This window comes from Vulpes lagopus, chromosome 11, assembly GCF_018345385.1.
Source record: "Vulpes lagopus strain Blue_001 chromosome 11, ASM1834538v1, whole genome shotgun sequence".
Lineage (NCBI taxonomy): Eukaryota > Metazoa > Chordata > Mammalia > Carnivora > Canidae > Vulpes > Vulpes lagopus.
In genome coordinates this window covers 104,151,494-104,177,465 of record NC_054834.1, presented here as the reverse complement: position 1 = coordinate 104,177,465, position 25,972 = coordinate 104,151,494, and the positions used below count along the sequence as shown (strand labels likewise).

At 45.3% G+C, this 25,972-nt stretch overlaps 1 protein-coding gene across 1 annotated transcript in view; it reads right to left on the bottom strand.

Moving 5' to 3' along the window:
- ITGA4 (integrin subunit alpha 4) overlaps positions 1–25,972 on the bottom strand; it is an 80,592-nt gene that overhangs the window by 5,373 nt on the left and 49,247 nt on the right. The window contains exons 16-23 of the mRNA XM_041722930.1: positions 22,530–22,679; positions 20,287–20,363; positions 8,591–8,741; positions 6,997–7,092; positions 6,229–6,308; positions 5,611–5,694; positions 3,596–3,686; positions 881–988 (exon numbers count right to left, since the gene is read on the bottom strand). Coding sequence (XP_041578864.1) covers positions 881–988; positions 3,596–3,686; positions 5,611–5,694; positions 6,229–6,308; positions 6,997–7,092; positions 8,591–8,741; positions 20,287–20,363; positions 22,530–22,679 — 837 coding nt within the window. The remainder of the gene's footprint in view (positions 1–880; positions 989–3,595; positions 3,687–5,610; positions 5,695–6,228; positions 6,309–6,996; positions 7,093–8,590; positions 8,742–20,286; positions 20,364–22,529; positions 22,680–25,972) is intronic.

The window sequence follows — 25,972 nt, the reverse complement described above, 5'->3', positions numbered from 1 at the left end:
TCTAAAATCTATCAAGCATTTCTAAAATTGTGAAAATATCTTTTGGACAGATTTATCTGGGAAAGATTAAGTCTCCATGGCAAAAACTCAGGAACCCAGCAACATTTTAACAAGGTTGGATGTAGGTGCTAAAGTGATCACTGGGCCCTAAAACCTTACGGAAAATAAGGCAAGGTGAAAAACAGACATTTGAACATTAGCATGAAATTCAACATTTCTTTGGATTTAGATACAAAATGATGACGTGTTATAACATTTCCCACCATCTAGGTTTGGAATTCAGGTAAAACGTTTTAAAATTAGATCTCAAATCCAGTTATAGATTTATTGGTTGACTGCTTGCCTTGAAAATGGGAAGGTGAAAACCAATTCTGAGGCCGCCTGGGTGGCTCAGCGGTTGAGCATCTGCCTTTGGCTCAGGGCGTAATCCCGGGGTCCTGGGATCAAGTCCCACATCAGGCTACTCGCAGGGAGCCTGCTTCTCCGCCCATGTCTCCACCTCTATCTCTCATGAATAAATAATATTTTTTTTAAATAAATCTTAATTCTGATAACATAAGGGTATCGATTCTGTTAAAAAAAAAAGGCTGAAATACTGATTTTTCAACAGTGGCCTCAAAATTCATATTTTTATTACCCATTGAATTACTCCCACAGGGCCCTTTCACAAAGAAAATGCAGTGAAGAGCAGGGTTCTGTTACAGACCACATACATCAGATGCAGAGGTCCCTGTAATCCGACAGTCCTAATGTAATGTATAATATTCAAAGTGGCCTCAGTAAATGCGTGAATTCATAGCTGAGAGTGTGACTCACACAAGTTAACAGATGTGTCTGTTTAGCAACATTATTTAGAATAAAGGAAGGAACACATTCTTACCTGGACATCCAAAATGTTGAACAGCTTATCAGTTTGGGGGGCAAAAGAATTTGGTACCATTATTTCCACACTAACATTTGGAGCCATGCTATGGCCAGTGTTGATGACCTGATAAGAAAAAAATAATTTTTTTTAATTTAAACATTTTTCATAAATGCAAGCATAGTTATCAATAAGCTTTTGGGTGAGCCCGGATGCTTCACCACACTGATAGCAGCGGTCGTGTGTGGTTGGCAGCTGCAAAGGGAGACCGAATATCCATATGTCAGAACTTTGTGCAAAGTTTGTGAATAATTTATTCATCATTCCTAGCCCTCTCCTTTTGACATTGATTAGGCTAAAATGTCCAGGCTGATAGTTATTGCAGAAACAGTCTAAAGAAAAAGACCACACCATGCATCTGTGCGGCACTTTATGTACCTAACAACCCACGATCCAGTGATCCTCACTACTATCCCGTGACACGAGCTGACATTTTATTCTCCAGCTCAGGAAAAGGCTCAGAGGTATGCATGATGCACCTAGGATGGCCAAAAAGTGACAAGAATTGGGACTAAAGCTCCAGTGTCCTACCTCCAATGCTCACGTTTCACAAAATCACCCCGCCGAGAGGATAATCCTCTTTGGCAGTGAGTGAATAAGAGTATATTTTATTTAGTTCGGGGTAAGGATAATCATGCTGATGCACTCAGAAAAATCAGAAAGGGGACGAGAAAATACAACAGCCTTTTAATAATAATGCATGCATAAGTAGGGGCTCTTTCATTATTAATAAGTTTGGGGATTGCCGCTGAGGAAGGAAATTGGCCCAAAATAACTGCTGCCTGCAAGCTTAGCTATGAAACCGATACAGTAACTCAGAAAAGAGATGTGCCCCGATATCTGAAGGAAGGAGGCAGCCTCCTCGATTTGCAATGAGCTTCAGGCCGCCCGGGACCTGGAAGAGAACGTGTCGCTGGCTGGTGGAAATTGCTAGGCCACGGGGCACCGGGCAGCTGCAGAAGCTGGTTTCAGGGATGAACACCCAGCGCTGCCCAGACCTCTGGACAGAGTCGTCCTCATGCCAGCAAATGATCAGTCTAACCTAAAATATCTTTCATCCTCGTTTTCCGGGTAACACTGAGACCTCTAAGAACCTCCACAATTTTGCAGACTCCCTCCCCCAGGCTGCAGAGAGGACGGCCAGGCCCAGTCACGCCACCCTAACTTACGTGGAAAAGACCTTCCAATTAAATGACTGAAAAACACTTCCCATGAATTCTAAGTAAAGAAACAGGCCTTCTAGGGTCTAGCTCAGTTACTGTTTTAGTTTATTGGAGCACAGAACTCCCACTGGGCTCTGAGAGAAGCACAGGGCTATGGTTTTTCAACACGACTGTACATTAACATAACAAAAACTTGGGTGCAGGTAGGGTCAGCAGGATGCCAAGGTCATTCTTCTATAGATGTGGGGCAGGAATGCCCAGGAATTTACATTTTGAATAGATACTTCAAGTGAGTCTGACCTATGTTTTACTTTTTTTTTCTTTTTTCAATTTTTAAGGAAAGATTTATTTATTTTAGAGAAGGAGCATAAGCAGGGAGGGAAGGGGAAGATAGCATCTTAAGCAGGCTCCACGCTGAGCACAGAGCCTGACGCGTGGCTCCATCTCACAACCACGAGACCAAGACCTGAGCTAAAACCAAGAATCAGAGGCTTAACCGACTGAGCCACCCAGGTGCCCCACTGACCTACCTTTTTGAAAGCAACTGCCTTACAAAATGCCTGAATGCACCTAAATCCAGACTCAGGCACCTTCTGTAGATTGTCACGTAGCTCTAAATGTTGGGAGCAGTGCTTTGGGTTCTAAGAATATTTTTGTGGACATTATCTCCAATGCTCCCAAAACTTTCAGTTTGACAGTAAATTTTTTATTTTTTATTTTTTTTTAATTTTTTTTTAAATTTTTATTTATTTATGATAGTCACAGAGAGAGAGAGAGAGAGAGAGAGAGAGAGAGAGGCAGAGGGAGAAGCAGGCTCCATGCACCAGGAGCCCGATGCGGGATTCGATCCCAGGTCTCCAGGATCACGCCCTGGGCCAAAGGCAGGCGCCAAACCGCTGCGCCACCCAGGGATCCGACAGTAAATTTTTTAATTTAGCTTTATATTACTATGTTTGGATGATACTCTTTTGTTTGTTTAAACAATAAGTGACACATCATCTATAACTGGTCACGTGCCTCTGGCCTACAAGGCCGACCAAGCAGACCTTAAACAGGGCACAGCAGGTAAGAGCTCCCTTTACTGGGTAATGTTAGCGCCTGTATCACAGCTTGAACCAGGAAGAGATTTCACTGATTTGCACCCAAAGATGCTTGCCCTTGGCCCCTCCTGATTTCTGTGTGCATCTCTAGCAGATTCAGTTCCTCCCATAACTCGGCCTGTTTCGCGATTTGCCTCTGTTCCTGCGTCTGCTCCTTCCTGCTGGATTTATAAGGAGGTGCGGGCTTCAGGAGTACAGTACAGGAGTGCAGGCAAGGGGCGGGGGGTGGGGGGGGGGGGGTGGGGGGGGAGCAAGAACCCAGGAGGAGAGGGGATGGAGTAACAAGCGCACTGCCACCAGCCACGGTGGGTCCCTAGGCGGCAGGGCAGCACAGCCTCTGACATCCTCTGGAGCAATGCAGCAATGACAAGCTTGCAGCTCCCCACAAATACCATAACAACTTTTCTTACATGGAAAGTGAAGTTCATTTTCTCTGCCATGCACGTATCAGGCTCATTTTCTTCTTTTGGCCCATATATAAATGAGGTTGGGTTGACAAACCTGAAAAAGGAAAACTCAAGTTTAACTTGTCTTCCTTGATGAATTATAAACAGTCTTTCTCTCTAGGCTCGGTTATTGCATAGCCCTTAAGTAACGCTATTTAAGACGATGTTCCAGGCTACAGAGGACTTCCAAGCACCACTGGAGATTTTTGGTTTCTTGCTAAGATACAAACTTGAGTGAAATGTAATGAAACCAGAAAGGCACGTGCTCTGACTTGAGTGACAGCCCCTCTTCCCACTGACATCCTTGGTCTGTCCTCCCAGCACCGCCTGGTTCAGTCCACTGGCCATTCCTTCCCTCAGTCCTCAAATGATGCATATAAACTTGACAAAGAGGAGATGATTTCTTAGCTTTTCCCTACCGCTCCAATATCTTCCCATAGATCAATCTATGTTACCTATTTTTGAATTACATCTTTCTATAATTCAGTTCCCACTCGCTATTTGTACTGAGCTCCAAGGCTGGGGAACCGTTCAAATGTCAGTGAGTATAGGAAACTTTTGTCGTCGTTGTTAAGAATATAGGGTTGTCACTCCTTCCTCTGTAATTAGACAGCAGTGAACTGTAAGAAGTATTATTCTTGGGAGTCCCAGCTCCACCAAGTTGCTCATATTTGGCAGCTAACGTGAAGTAATGCAAAGTAAGAGAGGGTTACACCAAAACACTGGAATGCTGTACGTTGAGGCAGTTTCATACCCGCAGAACATTCCTCGTCCAAAGCTATGTGTGGAGGACACTCATCCTAAGAAAGTCAAGAAAAGGGCTTCCTGGGTGGCTCAGTGGTTGAGAGTCTGCCTTTGGCTCAGGGCGTGATCCCGAGGTCCTGGGATCGAGTCCCGCATCGGGCTCCCTGCAGGGAGCCTGCTCCTCCCTCTGCCTGTGTCTCTGCATCTGTGTGTCTCTCATGAATAAATAAATAAAATCTTTTTAAAAAAGTCAAGAAAAGGAGGTGAGATGAGGCTTCAAAACCCAGAAAGCTGGCATCAGCTTTGCTCTCCTCCCCCCTGATGCATTCGGTTCTGCCCTCCTGAACGCACCCCCCCCCTTGCTTGTTTCATCTCGCAAACGTGATCCTCAGTCCTTCCAGTTGCAGACACCATTTTATTTTTGCATAATTCTATGCCATCTCTGCGGGTGGTTAAAAATCATTGGGGGTGGTTTATATTTAGGAGCAACAGGAAAAGCTCATCAGTCTACTGGTTCGGTATCTCCTAGCTTCTGTTCCTTTAAAAATACGGTTTTGAACAAAGACTCCTAGCCTGAATCACTTCCAGTGAATCACTAGCGGTTTTCTTAATACTCCTGAAATCTTTCTCCCCACGTTTCCTTCTTGAATCTGAGGCAGGTCCACGTAAACAATCACTAACGTTGTGGGCACCCAGTGAATGCCGGCTCCGGGGCCAGGGGTGAGCCGCTCCATGATGCACGGGGACTAAGAGCTTGTGGGACAAGGGACATCTTGCAGCTTGGCTCCCTCATATCTCAATCGATTTGTCTCATGGGTAGATGCGGGTTCTGGAGAGAGATTTGCCCAAGCAAAATCTTCGCTTCTTTGAACTTGACGCTTGCTGCAGCCACGGAGCATGATTGTGCCAACTGCACACCCCCCTGCTCGGGGGCCCTGGTCTGCACAGAATAGGCTGACAGGCTGGGCGTGAGCTGCCGGAGGCTTATGGAGCTTTTCCAGTGAGAAATCCCACCTGGGTACTAGCTTGAGGAGGTCTCAGTAACGACCAGAGAGGGCATTAAAATAACGAACAGCTAAGCAAGGGAATGCAACACCGAGGTCTGTGGTAAGGGCCAGAAACAGCCCCGGGGGCTCTCCTTAAAAGTCTTTAAATATATTTTTGATCAATTTAACATAAGCAACAGAATCTGACATCGGTTCTCAGCTTTACAAGAGGCCTCAGTATTTGCTTACCCGTGAACAGTCAGCATGACTTCATACTTGAGAGGGATGGCTAACGTCACTTTGTTCAGGTTGTCCATTTCCCGTTCATTTGCACTAGAGAAGCAAACAGAACACACACCCCGTGAGAATCCCCCAAACACAAAAATCATCTTCAGAGGGACGCCCGGGTGGCTCAGCGGTTGAGCACCTGCCTTCGGCTCAGGGGTGATCCTGGAGACCCGGGATCGAGTCCCGCATCGGGCTCCCTGCAGGGAACCTGCTTCTCCCTCTGCCTGTGTCTCTGCCTCTCTCTGTGTGTCTCATGAATAAATAAAATCTTAAAATCATCTTCAGAGAGAGCGAATCACATGTTCCGTATACTGAAGGCTTGGGGAGTGGGGGCAAAGTGGATGTGGTAGGAAGAAATGTTTATGACAGGGTTGGTAGAAACGTGCTCCCATGATGGACTGTGTTATTTCCCACAAAAATGGTTGGAGATTTTTGTTGTTGTTGTTTCTTTGCTCACACAAGAGAGGTTTTCTCCTGCAGACAATGGAAACACAGCTCCATGGTTCCCCTAAGTCGTCCCACCCTAAAGTCAGGGGTCTACCTCCTCTAGCCCCATTATTTTTTCACGATGAGATCTACCAGGTAGCATGCACCGTAAGGCTGAGATCCTCTTCGGCTCGGCTGAGTGAGCTCACATCCAGGAGAAAGCTGATATCCATCTGTAAAGCACAGAGAGGGAAACGCCCCTTTAAAAAAAAATCTAAAAAATATTTTTTTTTAATCACCTGAATTTAAGTTTTCCTTACTGTTTGTGTTCTGTGGAATGCAGATATTGAGACTATGTTCTAAGCACAGACTACTCCTCACTCAGGCAGCGAGCTAAGGGGGCAGCTGTCGGGTTTGTGGCAATTTTAAAGCACCAGCCTTTGCCGTGAGTGACACTCAGAGACAAAGGCGCCTCTCGATGTAAAGACAGGCAGGTCCAGACTGACAAAATTAGAGATGCTTTAACAACTTGAGTGAGGACTCTTGCCAGTCACACCTTTTTGTATAGCAGAGGTAACATGCCTGGCAGATAGGACCACCTGGGGTGGAGAGGGGTAGGGGGAGTGTTGGGGAGGGTGAGACAGGGGAGTAGGATTCTGATCGACACGTTCACATGCCCATCTTGAAACAAACATGTGCCCCCACTTTTTTTTTTTTTACAGTGAACACTGCCAAGAATATAAACACAATCTCAAAGATCCCAAGCCCAGTTGGAGTTTTAATTCATCGCCTAGCTACTTACCCTAAGCAAATACATAATAAATTATATATTTGCATGTGGCATAAACGGGGGGAAAAAAAGCCCAGAAAATATTTTATGCCCACGTTAGTAAGCAAAAACCGTTCAGGCTAAATGCTTACCCTTGAGAGACGATCCATGTATATATAACCAATGCTGCAGTCAAGTTTGACTGAGCCAGAGCTGTCTGTTACTTCGCAGTTTATTTGTTTCTCCTCCTAAAAGGAAAAAACGAGAACAGCTGCTTTAGGTAAGAAGGGAAGGAGAAGTCTGTAACGTAGGCTTAAGAGTGCTTTTAACGCTCCTGCAAATCCTCCACAGGATAATTCCTGGGCTTGAAGCTTTCATCCACGTTTGTATTCCCTATTGAATTCAAGGTCCAGGTCCTGGAAAAATCATGAAGCCAGGAACTCACGAAGTCCCTATTTCATTTTGTCTGGGATGTGAGAATGTGATAAGGGTATATAATTATAGTAACTAGCATCACAATAGGATGTATATACATATATGGGATGTGTGTGTGTATATATATATATATTCTCAAATATTCAGGGAAATACACGTCACGCTGTATCTGTAGACTGTAGGTGTATAGATAGAAATACCGTGTACATACAAATGCTACAGAGGCAGACACATACACCATAGATGTACCACGTACACGATCGATCTAGATAATATATATTAAATGCACAGGTGCCTCAGTCCTTCAGACTATTGCAAATAGGCTCCCAGTGCTCTAGAGGAAAGGGTTACATACCCCGGAGAGGTCAGAGCATCTCTAAATGCCCCTTGGCTTGAAGGGCGAGTCTCTGGATGAGAGAGGAGTACACTGCTAAGGGAGAAGACAGGCATCAAAGGAGAAAGTGACTGAGGCTCTTCTCTTTGAAATCGACCTTATTAAGCTGCCTTGCGGATAGATTCAAGTGCTCAGGGCAGAGGCCAGGTGGTAAGAAAAGGTCTCTAGGTGCTTCAAACTCTTGTAGGGAAAGACAAATTGCCTGTGACCCGGTTGGCACCAAGATTTCTGAATCTGTGGAGACTGACGTGCATGAGGTCTCGGCTGGAAGTTCTTTGGGAACGAGACTGGGCATGTGAACCTAAAATGCAGAACGGTAACTCTGGGAGCCCCGCTGGGAGGACCGGTATTGCTTGCTCAGGGACCGCAGCCAAGACTGAGCAGCACGGTGGCACCAGACGAGGTTATCAGTGAGGAAAGCAGCGGCACCCAAGCACCTTGCCTGGGACTACTGGGTCTCTCCCACTGGAACGTTCGGAAGCAGGACGCGGACTCTTTGGAACTCAGGGACCAAGCAACTTGTCATTTTGATGAGGAGCATGAAGGAAGTCTCAAAAATCAATGGAAACTCGAGTGGTAAGTCCGCATGTACCTCAAATATTTAGGCCTCACATCAATGAAATGGATTATACCACTTACATTTTTTTTTTACAGATTTTTTTTTTTATTGAGAGAGTGTGTGTGTGCATGCATGTGTGGGCACCAGTGTGTGGGGGTGGGGAGGGGCAGAGAGGCAGGGAGCCCATTGCTGGGCTCAACATCAGGATCCTGGGATCATGACCTGAGCCAAAGGCAGAAGTTTAACAGACTGAGCCACCAGGTGCCCCTATACCATTTACAATTAAAAAAAAAAAAAAGAAAGAAAAGAAAGAAAGAAAGAAATATAGTATTACAGTACTCTGGTTTTCCATACTTACCAGATCTAAAATCTTAATGAAGTAAAGGCCGGAGGGGAGTCTGATGTGCAGAGCCGTTTCATATGCATCATCTCCAGCATTAAACAAAGACACATTCAACATCACTGTCTTCATGCTTCCAACAGCAACATAGGTCTTATTTTCATGTGGCCTAAAAATTAAGCAATAGTTAGTTCTTGTTGGGGAAATAAAAATCTCATCTCCCCATTTATCCTCAACATAAAATACCAATTTGGAAAAAATACCAGGGGGCGAGGACTCCATGCAAGTGGATACAAATTCATCTTAGAAACAATTCCATTTCTCACGTTTCAGATAAATTCAGTCAGCTATGATCCAGGAAACTTGTTATTTTTAATTAGTTATAATTAAGTTAATCCTGTTTCATTTCTATAATTTTAGCCTATTTTTCTCATTGTTTCACATGAATTCTTTGTTTTTCTTTCTTTACCCTTGAAAAAAACCTTAAACCAGCTGCTGCCTGAACCAAAGGGGGAAATGGGGAGAACTGGGAAAAGGCAACGAGAGAGACGACTTCCCACCAAAAGAAAGGATGTTCTGGTGGAATGAGCGCAGCCCGGGGAAAGGACTGCAATGCCCAGCAGTGGGGCCACCACAGCCTGCTGCACTGCAGCTCACTGCCCAAGGCCACCTGGGCACCTGGGCAGTAACCAGACCAAATTCAAAAATGGAACTGCGGCCGCGCTTCCCCACCCCATGAACCGGGAAGAGAAGGCTGCTGCAGAGCTGGCAGAGGAGGGAGCGCTCAGTTCTGCCTCTGGCCCCAGGTCTGCAAGGTGGGAGGAGGTGCTTCAGCATTTTGAAGCCTCAGCCACCACCCAGGAGAGCAAGAATTACTACGTTGAAGACGTGGCTCATGCACATGCCTCTGCACAATTCATTTCTGTATGAAACACGACAGCTGGAATGTTCTAAGGCCTCCAGGTAACTAACTGCCTGCACCGCCCGTCCTCCTTACAGTGAGAGGATGAGAAAAGCCCAAAGAAAACTCACACAGCGATTCTATATAAGCTTTCCCTCAAGACAGACATTCTTAGATAGCGAGCAATTTAAAATTTAGAAACATTGGTTCAACAGCTGATGGATGTGACCCAAGGCAAAGCATGGTGAGGCTAATCCTGGCAGGAAGAAAGGCAAATACTCACCTGGCACTTGAGAGGGTTTCCTCCAGTCTACACTGTACCATTCTAACCAACATCTGTACCAAAGATTAGTGTCTGAACAAGCTATTTATGGAAATGCTAAACGCGGAGTCAGCATTTAATAGTCATTTGTGAATTGACTGGAAACAAAGGGTGTTTGAGAACAGAGTTTAAGAACAGGTCTCAAAATGCATGTTTGGTGGGGCAGCCCTGGTGGCTCAGCAGTTTGAGCGCTGTCTGCAGCCCAGGGCCTGATCCTAGAGACCCAGGATCGAGTCCCACGTCGGGCTCCCTGCACGGAGCCTGCTTCTCCCTCTGCCTGTGTCTCTGCCTCTTTCTCTCATCTCTGTATTCTCATGAATAAATAAATAAAATCTTTTTTTTAAAAAAAATGCATGCTTGGGACCATTGCTTGAAGACATATGAACGACCGACCGCCTGGGACTGAAAGCTCCTCTATAATCATCACATTCGTTACTCCCGGATACAGAAATAGTTTAATAGTTTAAAAGGTCCACACCCTGGAGTACAGGACAGATGTGTAAACAAATATTATAAACCCAGGGGAAAGAGCTGTGAGTGAGGGGCTCTGGGACACCAAGGCAGGGGAACCATTTTTGCCTGAAGGTAGCAAAGGCATGTTGCTTCTTGCTTTCCTACCATGCTCATTATTTAGGATTATTATTATTTGTAAACATTATTATTATTAATAATTTTAGGATTATTATTTGTAAACATGAAGATAGGAACACCGCATGACGGAACACGACTTAACGTGGATTACACCCTTAATGGGTTCCCCAAGTCGCCCTTCTCCAGTCCCCTTCTCACGCTGCCAGAGAGGCTCTCTCTCCAGGAAGCAAACTCGACCCTGTCACGTGCCCGCTGAATGTCCCCTTCAGTGCCATCGGGGCTGGGGGCTGACGTGTGAGCGCAGCATGGGAGGCCTCACCCTCCTCTGCACAACTCAGTCCTTCGCTGCAGCCACGCACCTGCTAACAGGTGTCCAAACACCTGGTTCTGTATCTTCCTCAAGCTCTCGCTCTCTCTGACCTTGACATCTCTCCTCCGCAGGTTTCTGGTTGATCTGTGCTTGCACAAGGCTCAGTTAGGTGCTAAAAGTTCTCTGAAGTTCTTCCAGTTGATACTCATAGCCAAGCCCTAGCACTCGGCACTGCTCTCCCCGACGACACCAGCTGCTCCCCCTCTTCAACATCAGTATAAATTCTACCAAATTATAACTAGGTTTCTCTGTTCCGTGAAGGTATATGGATTCCAAATGTCTCGTTAAGTAAACGTCCACTGCTACTACCTTCGCGTGATCTGTACCCCATCGCACAACCTAACACTTTCGAGGCAATTGAGCTAATGGATTGACCAATAAATCAATGGCAACATCAACACCGGGAAGACTATGGTTTGTTTTTTAAAATATATTTATTAGAGGGGCACCGGGGGTGCTCAGTGGCTGAGCGTCTGCCTTTGGTTCAGGGCATGATCCTGGGGCCCCAGATTGGGTCCCGCATCGGGCTCCCTGCAGGAAGCCTGCTTCTCCCTCAGCCTTATCTCTGCCTCTCTCTGTGTGTCTCTCATGAATAAATAAATTCTTTAAAAAAAAAAAAAAGATTTGAGAGTGAATGTGCATGTGTGGGGGGAGGGAGCAAGAGAGACACAGAGAAAGAGAGAGAAGCAGGCTCCCCGCTGAGCACGGAGGCTCCCCTCGGGGCTCGATCCCAGAACCCTGAGACCGTCACCTGACCTGAAGTCAGATGCTTAACCGACTGAGCCACCCAGGCGCCTCTGGAAGTGGTTTTTGAGAACTATATGAACTGCAGAATGTGCAAACACGTTACAGACCCTTCTCCCCATCCTTCTACTTCTAATGGCACAGCTCTAAGAAGCCGCACAGTTCACTTATACCTAAGAATTCTTCCCTTCTTCTGATTTTTTCCCCCATTTTATACTTACTTATCGAGATAGCACATACAGAAAAACACACATGTCCTCAGATTCACAGCTCCGTGAATTTTTACAAACTGAATACACTAAATGAAAGCAGCGCCCAGATCAAGACAACATGGTACCTGCATGAGAAAAACGCCCTGTGCCGCCTGCCTTCAGTTACTGTCCCCCCAACCCCTGCCCCCTGTCATCTCCCTGGTTTCAGTGGAGACTGGCTTTGCCTGGTTTTATGTTCCCAGCAAGTGGAATCACTGAATAAGTATCAGGCTTTACTCGAAATTTTGCTTAGAACGTTAATCTCCTTTGAAAAAAATGGGGTGCACAGTGGCTCCACGGTTGAATGTCTGCCTTTGGCTCAGGGCGTGACCCCGGGGTCCTGGGATCGAGTCCTGCATCAGGCTCCCTGCCTGGAGCCTGCTTCTCCCTCGGCCTGGGTGTCTCATGAGTAAATAAAATCTTAAAAAAACCCCAAACCACATGCTCCTCTCTACGATGGAGTGCTAAACTGTCTACTATCGCTGGCGTGTACGTTTCAGCGTGTGAGCAGACCACGTTTTCTCTATCCCTGCACTGACCATTGGGAACTTGGGCATTTCCAGTTTGGAGCTGTTACAGTCTTTTGGTGAACACACAGCCGTACTTCTGTTGGGTCGGTCTGTCCGTCTGTCTGGGAGCCAGCCCCTGACAGTTTGTGAACCAGGATCAACTCCTGAACATCTCTAAGTCTGGCTTATTTTGGCAACCAGCTTACATCATAGCGACAAATTATATTTAGGTAACAAAATGGACTATGAGGAACCAGAGTATGCCCCCCGCCCCCCCAATCAAGACGTAGTACAGAGCAGTCATGTAAAAAGCAAGCACAGGGCCCGCAAACTGCCGTCCCCAGGCCAACCGGGCCTGCCCGGGGCTCACGGAGCTTGGCTGGAGCCCACCCCGTGCTCCCCGGGCCGCACCTCTGCCCCACGGAGCCTAGAATATTCATTGCTCCCCCACCCCAGGAAAAAGTTAGCTGGCTCTGCCACGGAGCAGCCGCCCGAGAGCACACTCGGTCTCCAAGGCCAGCACACGTCCCGTCGCCATGCTCACCCCCTGTAGGACTCTGACGACGACAGAGGCCTTGTCCTGGGGGCCCCCGATGCGGCATCGGAGAAAATCCACCCCCCCCCCCCAATCTCAGAATTCCTGGGCTGGTTCTGGAGACGCCGAGCAGGGAAGAGCAGGGCACACGCGGGCACACGGCGGCTCCAGCCCCCGAGCCCTGCGGTGGGAAGGTGGCTCTTTTCTGGAAGGAGGGTCAGAGCTGACGGAACCGTGATCCTCAAGGGGGGCCACGGCCTCAGGGTGGAGGAGTCGGCTCCGTGGTTCCCAGCTCCCCCTCACCGTGCGCGGAACCCGCCTGGGCTCACTCTTGCTCATGCCCCAAACACAGCGGCCCCACGTCCCCCCCTGCTTGTGGCTAAACACTGTGGCCCCACGTCTGCCCCTTCTTTGTGCCCTAAACACCGCGGCCCCATGTATCCCCCATTGTGGCCTAAGCACAGCAGCCCCACGTCCCCCCCTGTGCCCTAAACACAGCAGGCCCATGTCCTCCCCTCCATGTGGCCTAAACACAGTGACCCCACATCCCCCCTTGTGCCCCAAACACAGCGGCCCCACGTATCCTCCCTTGTGCCCCAAACACAGTGGCCCCACGTATCCCCCCTTGTGCCCCAAACACAGTGGCCCCACGTATCCCCCCTTGTGCCCCAAACACAGTGGCCCCACGTCCCCCCCTTGTGCCCTAAACACAGCAGCCCCACGTCCCCCCCCCGTGCCCTAAGCACAGCGACCCCCCCTGCCCCCCCCCGCACAATCACGTTCAACCAAAGGCACCTAAGAGGTCCGAAAACTAAACTCGGGCTGACAGGAAGGTGTAACCGAGAGCGCAGAAGAGCCGCCCAGAACGGACACCAGGAGACGCCCCGAACCAAGCATCCGTCAGCGGGGGGCCCCGGGGGTGCTAGGGCCCTGGCAGCAGGCACTGGAGTCACACCAGGGTCACCTTCGAGCCGGCAGACTCCCCGCCTGGTTTCCATCGTCGAGCCACGGCGCCGCGGGACCAGCACCGAGCCCGCCCTTTCGGCCTACAGGACCCCACCGCCCGCGGCCGTCGGAGGGGCGCCCCCAGCTCCGGACGGGGTGCGGCCAAGGCCCGGGCAGCGGCCACAGGCCGCGGGCTCCCCGGGGCCGATTGGCGCCTCTTGAACACGTGCGCGGCGCTCGCTCGCAGTCTGCCAAGCGGCGCAGGGTCCCCACAACTCCCACACCTCGGGGGGGGGGGCGGTGTTCGCAGGGATGGCAGCTCAGTAAGCAGAAGAGGGGGCGACCCGCCAACCACGGGCCTCAGCACCGGGCCCAGGCCCCGGCGCACAGCACTGCTGGGTCCTGCCAGAGAAGCGGCCCGCCCGGCCAAGCGGGGAGCATCGGTGCGTCACAACTACTGGTCTATGACCAGGGCACCCAAGCCAAATGACAGAACCCCAGGGGTCCCTGCTGACGCAGGTCAAGGTGCAGGCTTCATCTCTCTGGCAGAAAACGAGCCGGCGGCAAGCGGCCTCCAGGCCCCTGAGCCTGCGTCCTCTTTGTGCTACTGACTTCAGGGAGAAAGAAAACACTAGAAAATTCTCATCGACGAGAACATGTCAGGGGACGGACATTTGGGGAGATGGCACTTGAATAAAGGCGGACTCCCTGGGGTCCCGAGGACGAGAGCCGAAGATCCGAGACCGGGACGTACACTTAGCAATTCGCAGGCTTTACTGTGTCAAGCATCTAATTCATCTTTCGAGACTCTGACGTCCGTGAGGCATAGAGTCCTACCATCTCCGTCTTAAAAATGCATAATTTTGATAGACGTGCTCTCGGGGGGCGGCGGGGAGCCAAAGAGGAGAGTGGAAGAGTCTGGGCACTGCTCGCTGTCTACCTGAAGGGCACCTCCCGAATCTGCTAGAAGAACCCCAGATTGTTTAGGCAGAAGGCAGGACTCCCTCGATGTAGCAGAAGAGAAGCCCCCCGAGTTCTGAGCGAGCTGCGACAGTCATGAGGACCCCATTGCCCTGCAGCCGTGAGGGGCCGGGGTGAGCGTGTGACCAGGCCCTGTTCCGCAGAGTGGAGGTCCACCCCCCTTGCTGGACGGCCGCGCAGCGGCACGGGTTTTGGCCTTCGCCCCTCTTTTGTTGGGAACCTCGATGCTGCTCAAGCCTTGGGGAGCCCGAGGGGGGAAAAAGCCAAGAGAACCAGAAAGGTGACCACGTGCGTCCAGTTTGGGAAGCTGCCCATGAACCCTGCGGCCGCCTCCTGCTTTTTACGCAAAAATAATCACCTATCTTTGTCGTCTAAGTCAGATTCACCAGGTGGTGGCCCCTTGCAGTGGAAAGCACTGACAGGAAGGTGCTTGCTCAGGAAAAGCCTCCCCCACTGACCCCAAGACACACGCCCGGGGTCCGGAAGGGAAGTAGAGGCATGTAGCCCAGCCGTCTATGGGGAAGGCTTGGTTTTGGACACGCCTGCGTGATGGCTAACCCTTGCTATTGTATTTGCAATCTCGATCAACTGCTTGTCTTTGCTCATCTTCGTCTTGCAGCGCGAGCCCGCGTGCCCAGGGTTCGTTGTGCTGAGCTGCAGACGTGCGGGAAGAGGCCTCAACCTCAGGAGAACGTGAGGCCGCGTGCGCACGTGCGGCTCAGGGGGCCATGGGCGGCCGCTCACAGCAGGTCCCAGCAACGCTCTTGCCTACACAGGTTTGTAGCTCTGAGGCCACAGATGCGTTAGTGCCAGGGGGGTTACGGGCAGGAGCGCGCCGAGCAAAGGGTCGCAGGCGCTTACTGTGCCGGAGGGGTGGGCCAGGCCGACTGTCGTCTCACTGCAGGCCTGAAGGTTAATTAGAAGAGTTTTCACTTGGAAATTCCTCAAACAAGGTGTCTTTTACCTAACAGAGACAGCCGATGGCTCTCCTAGGTGATGCCAAAGACATGGGACTTACACCTAATGCCGACGTTTGAGCCACGTCCAACCTCACAAAGTGGCAAACCATGGCTCAGGCCGTCGGCGGCTTTCCTGGGACATAAAGAGACAACAAACTCCAGAAAAATAACCAGCTCACATGCAGAAAATGTAGAGGATTCAGTGGCAGTATTTCATCTCGAGGCCCAAGTAAAACTTATTTTTTTTTAAATCATGGTTTACACATATCCCAATAACAATGTTCTCAAAAATAACTTTTACAAACCTTCATGTATTTTAGGCTTTGTGCTATGCACCCAGTTTGCATGACTGTTTTTTTTTTTTTTCTTCTTCTTTAAAACCACCTCATAGGGCGCCTGGGTGGCTCAGTGGTTGAGCATCTGCCCTTGGCTCAAGGTACTGGGATCGAGTCCCACGTCGGGCTCCCTGCAGGGAGCCTGCTTCTCCCTCTGCCTGTGTCTCTGCCTCTCTCTCTCTCTGGGTCTCTCATGAATAAATAAATAAAATCTTTAAAAATAAATAAATAAATAAAACCACCTCATAGAGTAGGTACTATTTTACCTTCTTATCAATGAAAGAGGTTCGTGGAGTTCAAAAGGCTACTCTCAAAAGCCTGACTCCAGCTCTGAAACTCTTCACCACCACGTTGCTTCCCAGATTTTAGTTCGATAAAAACAACTCGTAGCCCTATCAATACTGAGCTTTTTTGGCCTGGTGCCCATAGGTTCTGACTTGGGAGGGGGGTGGGGTTTGCGGCCTAGAAAACTGCATTTCTAATTAAGCATTTCAGGTGATTCTCATGAAGGTGACTCAAAGATGATACTTTCAGAGACACCACCTAACCTGCCATTTAAAACCATAATGGATTTCACAGACTTCAAGAAATATCATCACTTCAAAGTAAAAAAAAAAAAAAGTAATGTAGGTAATGTAATTTTATTGTGAGAAAATACGCACTGAAGACAAAGTAATCATTACATGATTTCATATCTTAATTTAAGAATGTATTTTCATTCTTCAGGAAAGAAACATTCTTAGTAAGATTTTCATATAAACTTCAATGTCCCATTTTTTTTTTTCATAGGCCGGAGCAGTTGCAGAGAAAAATGACAAAAGGGACAGTGGGAGTGCCTGATTTAAGGACATGAAAACACTACTTATTTGTAGCTCAGATAAGAAGAGGAGCCATGTGGGTGAGAGCTTATCAAAGGCCCGCGACAGCAAAAACACCAAGAAAATGAAGCACTCGAGGAAGAAAATAAATACATGAATGGGAAGGTTGTAAATTATTCATCTCATAACTCAACAAAGGCACCGCATTACATGCTGGGGTACAAAGTAGTTAGTAGTCATTGTTTTTGGACTCTCTGAGCAGCCAATCTGGATAATTTCAGTATAAAGTCCAATTATAAATCAAATAGGTTAGGGCTTCTTGGCCCTCAACTGTGGATGCTCAAGGCTATACTGGCATTGCCTAAGTGAAAAGAATTAATTTATTCTCTGCCATATGTGATCCCACCCCAGCAGGGTACTCAACACTGTTTGTCAACCTTTTTACTCATTCCTATTCCGTTTATTGTAACAGCTATTTTGAACCTTTTCCCATTCCCTTCAAGTTCCCAAATCCATCCTCAGAGCCCTCACTTTCCATATAGTCACTTGCTTTTTATCCCGGCCATCCCCGAACTCTGTTTTTCTCCTCCTTCCACATTGAGCTTTCTTAATCCATGCCAAGCACCTTTTCATAGTTTGTCAGCTCAAGGTAAGGAGAACTTAACTTCTCTAAGGCGACTCCCTCCAGCTGGGTCTGACCCCATTGTATGCCGTTTCCTTAGGACCTTGTTCCCTTCCCAGCAAACAACCGTTAGTCACCTACAGCATTCCAGGCACTGTCAACACCCAGATGAAAAGACAGAAACCGGTCTTGCTGCAGCTCACGGCATAGCGTGGAGACAGACAATAAGGATGGGGAGCCTAAGTGCAGTAGGACCGGGGTCACAGGACTGGGGTTTGTGTAGCTGGAGACAAAGAAAGACAGCTGAGATTTATAAGAAAAATGTGAGTTAATCAGGTAGGTAATTAGGAGAAACAAAAAGATACAGAGGCTCAGGAAAGTGTGCACGGCCAAACGACTAGAAGTATTGTCATTGATGGAAAAAAAAAAAAATCCCCGGGCACGGTCGAGAAAGAGCATTAGGTTGAGGTTGTAAGTTCTAAGGAGCCAATGGAGCACGTTATCAGCGTTAGGAAGCTCACCCTCGAAAAATACCACAGTAGGGGGATTAGAATAAACGCAAAATCAGAGGCCAGAAGCCCAGAAAGTGGGCAGGCTTGGTGATCCAGGTAGGATACTGAGCACCTGGTTGGGAGCTATTGTGGCAGAGAGAGGAGTATGATGGATATGAGGTACACCTGCAGGGGTAGTAGCACAGACCGTAGGGGGTTTACTGTATGTGCGGGGTAAGGAAGAGAAGAATGCAGGTTGAGCTCTAGCTTGTTGGCTTCGGCGACTACTGGCTGTGTCCCTGGTGGACAGTGGCTGGGCACCCAGGAGGACATGTCTAATGGACAGCCGGGTGTGTGGGTGTGGAGCTCTGAGACACTTGGCTGAGCATGAGCAGCGTAGACAGGCCAGGTGAGGTCACAGCTGTGGGGAGGCTTGTCCAGGGAAAATGGTGGGGGTGGGGGGTGGGGAACCATGTGAGAAAGTGGGAGAGAGAAAGGGTTTAGGAAGCCAAGGGAGCCAAAAATCAAGATCCTCAAAAGACAACTGAGGAAGAGCTAGGGAAGTAGGAGGGGAAGAGAGTCTGATGCAACGTGGAGCTTCAAAGCAAAAGGTGACGGGAGTAGCCTGCAGGTGCCTCGGAGGAGAGTCCAGGTAGAGTCTGAAACGTGACCCCTGGACTCAAGGACATTTTGCTCATCAATTTAGGTTTTTTTTTTTTTTTTTTTACCCCCTCTGACTTTGACCCTCACACTTGTTCATGTCTTCTCATGATTAAATAAATAACAACTTTCATCATAAAATAAACATAAAAATTCTTAAGTTTGAACCAACTCGTATATTCTTCTTCCATTTAAACACTGACTGTTACTTGGCTGCATCTGCAGTGAAATCTCCACCTTAAAAATCCGCCAGGGACATCCTTTTCTCACCCAGCAGTCACAGTTTAAACGTCAATCCCCATGACCTTTCCTCAAGGCACTGCGCTGTCTGGTCTCTCTCTACAACAGTTTACAATGTTCAGTCCCCCTCTCTGTCCTCTCCACTAGCTCTTTCCCTATGGATCTGGTTTCTTTACTTCTCTGAGGATACCTTTTTCAGTTTCCCCCAGAGACTCCAGATTCTTGTTAGAATCTTTATTTTTTTTTTTAAAGATTTTATTTATTTATTCATGAGAGACACAGAGAGAGAGGCAGAGACACAGAGAGAGGGAGAAGCAGGCTCCTTGCAGGGAGCCCGATGCAGGACTCGATCCTGGGACCCCGGGGTCACGACCTGAGCTGAAGGCAGGTGGTCAACCGCTGAGCCCTCCCCCCACCAGGCATCCCTTGTTAGAATCCTTAAATAAAACTTTCCCCTCCCTAACTTGATCCTTAGCTCTCCTCTCCCTGAAGTTCGCATTTCCATGTGTTCCTCACTCCCAGCCCCCTGCCCCCCCATGCTCACAAATCACTAAAGTGTAAACAGTTTACACTTAAACTGTGTAAGTGTAGTTTACACACTTGAAGTCACAAGATTTCCAAGTGGAAAGCTGAGTATAGAAATCCCACCAAATTCAACATGCCCCAGTTTGAACTTGTCTCCTTTATGTCCCCGCCTCCCCAAAATCGGTTCGCACCATCCTGTCACTGATGCCTCCTCGACCTCCTGCACTTCCTCGACCTCCTGCACACAGCAGCCCTCAACCTCAGGACGGATTCTCGCTCTCCGGTCCACGAAATTGCAGTGGTTTATCTCCCGTGACAAAGTAGTAACAACAACTAACGTTTGTCTGATTCTCACTGTGGCCGGATATGTGTGTCTCCTCTTATGACTTCCCCTCCATGAATTGAGACAAGCAAGGTGCCCTATTCCCTTTCAAGTGTGTCCTATACGTTTAGGGATTCCTTTTGTTTCGTACAGCAGTCTGACTTACGTAATCAGTTTTTGGATGACAGAACCAAACCAACCACTAAGCATTATGTTAGTGGACGTGAGCTCATTTTGCCACCACAACTCTATGAATAGGCATTTACAAATGTCTAAAACATAACTACAAAAATGATAACCCAAGGCGCAGTCAAATCCCAAAATACCTTCTGAGTGGTCAGTAAAAGATGAAAACACGCTTTACAAAACCCTGGTGCTCACATATTCTCATTCTTCAAAAAGTGCTCACCTCTGAGTATATACGTTCTGTGAGGGATGCGTAGATCCCTACCCCTCTCTCAGTAGGACGTGTTCTTGTTCAATTCTTTGAACGCTGCTAATCCCCCAGGGGTAGTTCTTACTTTTTCTTTCTTTGAAACTCCCAAGCACACACCCATTGCCCACCTTGGCAAGTAACCCTAAACGACACTTACTTTAAAAATCCAATTCTTGCAGAAACCTGTAAATCAGCAGAACAATTTTCATGGGCACAAAATCTTGCAAAGTTTATCTAAAAATAAAATAGGACAGAATTTTTTACATTAGTTCGACAAGTAGGTGTATTCCTTTTTTTTTTTTTTAAGAATAAGACATCTATGATACATAAGAAAAATGAAATAAAATTGATCATGCCTTATCCTGTCCTTTTGGAAGAGTTCAGTTTGAGGATGAGTCACAGGTTCAGAGGATAACTGGAAGGCTAAAGGAACTAATTCTTCCAGTGGATAAATTTAAAGTCTAAATATTTAAATGGGGAAAAAAAGTATTGTTTCTTTTAAAATTGTTATAAAAAATGAGTTTAATCAAACTCTGGATAAATATTTAAAACCCGTGCTTCCGGGATGTTCTCTGCTGAATTCCTCTCGTTTTTTTCTGGTGCTACAATTTGATCCCACTTACTACAAATAAACATGGCACTTACTCTTCACAGATGGTAGGACAATAAGCTTATATTAATTGGAAACAACAAAATGGGGTCACCCGGGTGGCTCAGAGAGTTAAGCAACTGCCTCTGGCTCAGCTCATGATCTCAGGGTCTTGAGATCAAGCCCCATATCGAGCTCCCTACTCAATAGAGAGTTTGCGTCTCCCTCTGCCCCACCCCTCGGCAAGCAAGCATGCTTGCTTGCTCACTCTCTCTTTCAAAATAAATAAAAATTTAAAAAATAACAAAAAGTAGAAATTTAGACATTTTACTTTGAGGACACGTTGAACAAAATTAAGTGATAGTTGACCCTAAGGGTTCCAGAATTTAACTTGGAGCATTGTAATAGGACCCAGAGATACTAAAAGGGACACGGGAAAACCTGACATATAGATAGACAAAAGAATGGAGATAAAAAGGAAGCTGAGAGGAATAGGTAAAAAGGGAGAGATGCTAAATCTAGAAAGTCAGAGGAGGAGGTAGGCTCATTTAATGGACGGTGACTAGCATGTTGTCAAATAGCGGGTCAGACCACAGACTGCCTCGACCTGGTGAAGCAGGAGGGTGGGGTAAATCTTTCCCTAAACGATTAGGTTACTATGATTTTTTTCTATCCCTCTTACTCATAGAGCATGTTGCTCTAAAAACCGAAAGGTAGAATTTTACTCTAATATAACTACAAATTGCTAAGGTTTTGGCTTATGAATTTACAAATATTGTGTTTTTCATACCTAAACATATTTAAGAAGAGTTGATATTGACAACTAAAGTTCAAAAGAAGAGCAAAAACACTGATTTCCATACATATATTCATAAGGGTATCGAGAAAACTTGCCTTAAGTTATTATGTTCATCTGACCCAGCATTCTAGCCTAGAGAGTACGGATCCTAAGCTCAAATGCCTTCAAGTGACTTAGGAGCAATCGGTCTAGACCAGGTAGGACGAACCAGCCCTTTGAGTGTCCCCTGCCTTCTGCCTTTTACAGTCTGCGTGGCATTAGCAAATGCCTTAATGAACGTTTTTTTACCATGCCCCCAAACATCCTGTTGACTGGACCTCTGTGCTGCTGGACAGTAAAGGTGCAAACAACTGGACTTGTGGGAATGAACACACTGCTAGTGGAACGGGAGGTATCTGGGGAAACACTAGAAAAGGCTGTCTACTGGTTAGAATGCACGATCCCTTTTTCAAAATGCAATGGGTCCTGGGACGTGGCTGAAAAGCCTACAGTTGAATTGGAAAGAGAAATTGTTGTGTAACAGGAATTCTTATGTTTATAAATGAGTAAAAGCCAGCAAGGGAACGTGCCTACCAAGACACGAGTGAATCTGGGTAGAGTGAATGAGAGGGAGACCAAATGAGAGAGAAGGAGACAAAAAATGAAAAAGAGGAAGATAAACCTCATAAATGTGACTCACTGTCATTATAAGCACTCCCCTAGCGATAGATTTTTTCCTTATGGGCAAGGTATCAAGGAGAGAAAATTAACATCTCATGTATATGGGAAGCCACTGCTGGGACTAAATGCATATTTTAAAAATACTCAGTTCAATATCCTAAAGGGAATATAAAAAATAAAGAAAAATGGATAACAAGACCTACCATAAATCTTTTTATATTAAAAAAAATTCGTAAAAAATGTTTAAAGAATTCAGCAAGATAGTTCATTTCCCCAGCATTATGCAATGTTTTAAAAAAATTTACTTCAGTTACAGGCACACAATGTTTTGAATAAGGGAAAATATTCTTACTGTTTTTTCAATTATGTCTCTTTCTTTCTTCTGCTGGAGAATTGGCTGAAGTGGTGGGAATTCCTCTGTACTTCGTTTACTGATGACGTGCTGCCCCAGGCGGTAGGCAGCTTCAATCTGAATTGGGGTGAGGATGTCCCGCACATCTTTCTAAGGGAATTTAAAACCGTAAGTTAGAAATAGAAACAAGCCTGTAAATAAAAAAAGACCTACGTAGGAAGTTCCTCCTTTTCTGCATTAAAGTCAAACAACATGGAAAAGGTAAACCAAGTATTTACCTTTTCATCTCAATTGTTAAAATACACTGTGTCTATTTTTTCAAATTATAAAAGCAAGTATGTTTATTAGAAAAAACACAAAGAATATGAAAATATTTTTAAGAATCCATCCTGTATTAGTTATATAGTTTAATAATTGGACATATTTTCTTTCATGGTATTTTCTATGCAGACTTTTTATCACTTGACCTAACATAAGCATTTTCCATTATAAATTTGCTGTAAATCGCTTCAAAGTACTAATCAACATTTCATTCTATTTAATGTTTCCCTGTGGTAAACTTGTATAAATAGGAAATCTCCATTTATTTTTTCTTTTTATATGTCTCAGTAACATTTTAATTCAATTTGATTCATTTGAGTTCATCTTTATCATGAAAAATATCCTTTTTTCCATTCTTCATGGAGGCTTTCCAATCATATTTTAAGTAGGTCATAAATCGTATGTGGGAAAGTTATTTGTTTTATATATTTAATCTTTTATCTGAGTTATTTTACTGAATTTTATTAGTTGTTACTTTTTTCCCCCCCTAAGTTTATTGTGGTTTTACACTTCACAAAGAAAGTTCTTGGATTGTTTATCAACTCCACAGGAATTGTACCATTTGAGATCCATTCTGCATGATATTCTTTTAAAGTTAATTGCTTACTAATTTTTACACAGCATTTCTCATTCCTAATCTTATTTACACGTGGCCAAAAAGCCTTTCTGAATGACTTTTAAAATTCATTGTATTCGGTCCCCAGAAAAACAGCTTTTGAGTTCATTACACTGAATGTCAATTCACATATTTTAATCTGAATTTTTACGTGCAGGCATGATTTTTCTCTTTTAAAAACATTTTCTCATGTACTTAAAAATTATTATTTTTTCATTCGGTTATTCACTAGCCTCCTTGTTAAGACTGTACCACATACTACCCAAATTATTTTTTACCATACATAAATGCACAAACAGTAAAATAGCTGACAGGAAGGTAACTTTGAAAGCAGTTGTTCTCAAATCTCAAGACTATGAAACCAAAACAAAACAAAAAAATGGAAGTCAGGTAATGCATAAAACATGGTACCTCTTAGAACTTAACCCAGCCCTCTCTAGACAGAAATGAGATTTTCAAAGCATAGTGAACAAAACCGACTTCTTTTTCTCCTTATGTAAGTAGGTGGGCAAGGAAGATTTTACTGATAATGTAATCTATGAGGATTTAGATCAGAATTCAGAAGACAAAGTGCAAGAAATAAGACATGTTGATGGAAAATTTATAAAACAAGTTATCTAAAGCACCACAAAAATTAAATGTAGAAATGATCTCAGGATTGGAGAAGGCAGTTAACAATCAGTAGATATAGTCTATCTACATGGAATTATGCAGTTTTTGCTTTTTTTTCCTTTTCTTGATACCAGAATTGTTGCTATACTTTGATGTGTGAGCTTTTACATCACAGTTTGATTCTACCTTCCAAATACCCAATCCACAGGTTTTTTCACTTTATTTATTTATTTAAGATTGTATTTTTAAGTAATCTCTATACCCACCATGGAGCTTGAACTCATAACCCTGAAATCAAGATTTGCATGCTTTACCAACTGAGCCAGCCAGGAGCCCCGGGTCTTCTCATTTTAAAAAAGTAAATTCAACTAAATCCCTTTTGACCATTAGAGAGAGTCAAGTGTTTGTACCAGGGCTAGACATATTACCTTAAGCCATAATTGAGGTTTATATTCATTCAGTTCCTGAGTAGATCTATGACTGTATCATTAATAGAGCTTCTAGTAAGTACTGTTAGTGGACCAGGTTTTTATTACCTATGGACGGCTGCGATACTATCTGTATAACCTTGGGCAAATTATTTCATATGTCTATGGCTCAGTTACCTCATCTGCAAATGGAAATAATGGCAATTCTTGTGATACCTATAGTAATTGTTATGAGAATTCAGTGGCATGAGGTTTGTAAAATACTTAGCACAATGCCTGGCACTTAAGATCTCAATAGATGTTAGATATTGACCTATTACATATATGTTGCTTCAAAATATAGCTATATAAACCAGTCAAGAAATCAATGAATTTCAGTCTTTCATAATAAATTCAGGTGAACAATTGGAAGGAAAAGAAAAAAGAAAGGAAATCAGAACATTGCCAGTCAATGAACATTAAGTAGAAAATGAGTTAGACACCAAGTATTAAATTTGTATTAATCACGTGGTACCTGGAAGATTTGGAGCATGAATCAGAGTACTCAAGATCTCTTATTACTTTTCCATTCTTATACATGGAGATGATTTTATTAAATTACTTGATAAGTGATCATCTCAACATGAAACTTTGACCATATAGGAATGCTGCAAATCAAGGCCCAAATCCCAAGTTATCAACTTGTGAAAACGGAACAGCTTGAAGCCCTGAGTATTACAATAGCAAACTTGATTAAATTATTCCCTAGGTGTAGGAGCTAGACAGCCACTGATTGTCCCTCCACATGTCCACTGTTTTAATTCTTCTCAACAAGCTTGCTTTGACCAAATCACATGTTATCTAATTCATACTAATTTTCCACAAGGTCTTCTCTACATCTGGTGTATATTACTTTCATTATCCTAATTAGCTATTAATTATGCTTTTCTCACAATATATAAAATGTACGTGCACTCTTGCAAGAACTGTATTTGACAGATATTCACACTTATTTAACTTTAACAGCTCCACCTAAAGACAAAGGCTAGAATATCAAAAATGTCTTGAAGTGACTAATTAAGTATTTGGGAGAGAAAAAGTAGATTTGCTTAAAATTTTTCACTTGGATGGGCATGTGCTACCTGTATTAGAAATAATGAAGATTCCACACCCCATTTTTATAGACAATTACGTAAAATAAGGCACCCCACAAGCGTGCAAATTAGCACGTGTCTGAAATTACACAAAGTCCACCTTCTTTCAACTTTTACAGAAATTTGTATTTATGGCCACTTGAAAACTGAGCTGTAGGCCCATGTCCTCCTACTGTGTGTAAGAAGGGAAAAAAAAAAAACAAATAGTGGAGCCAGAAATATTTATACAGTTTACCGGATGAAAAAGGATACTGAGGTATAGACATTTCAATGTATCCATTCATGGGTCTGCTATGTAGAAGATGATGCTGGGGAGACAAAACTGGAAGTCAA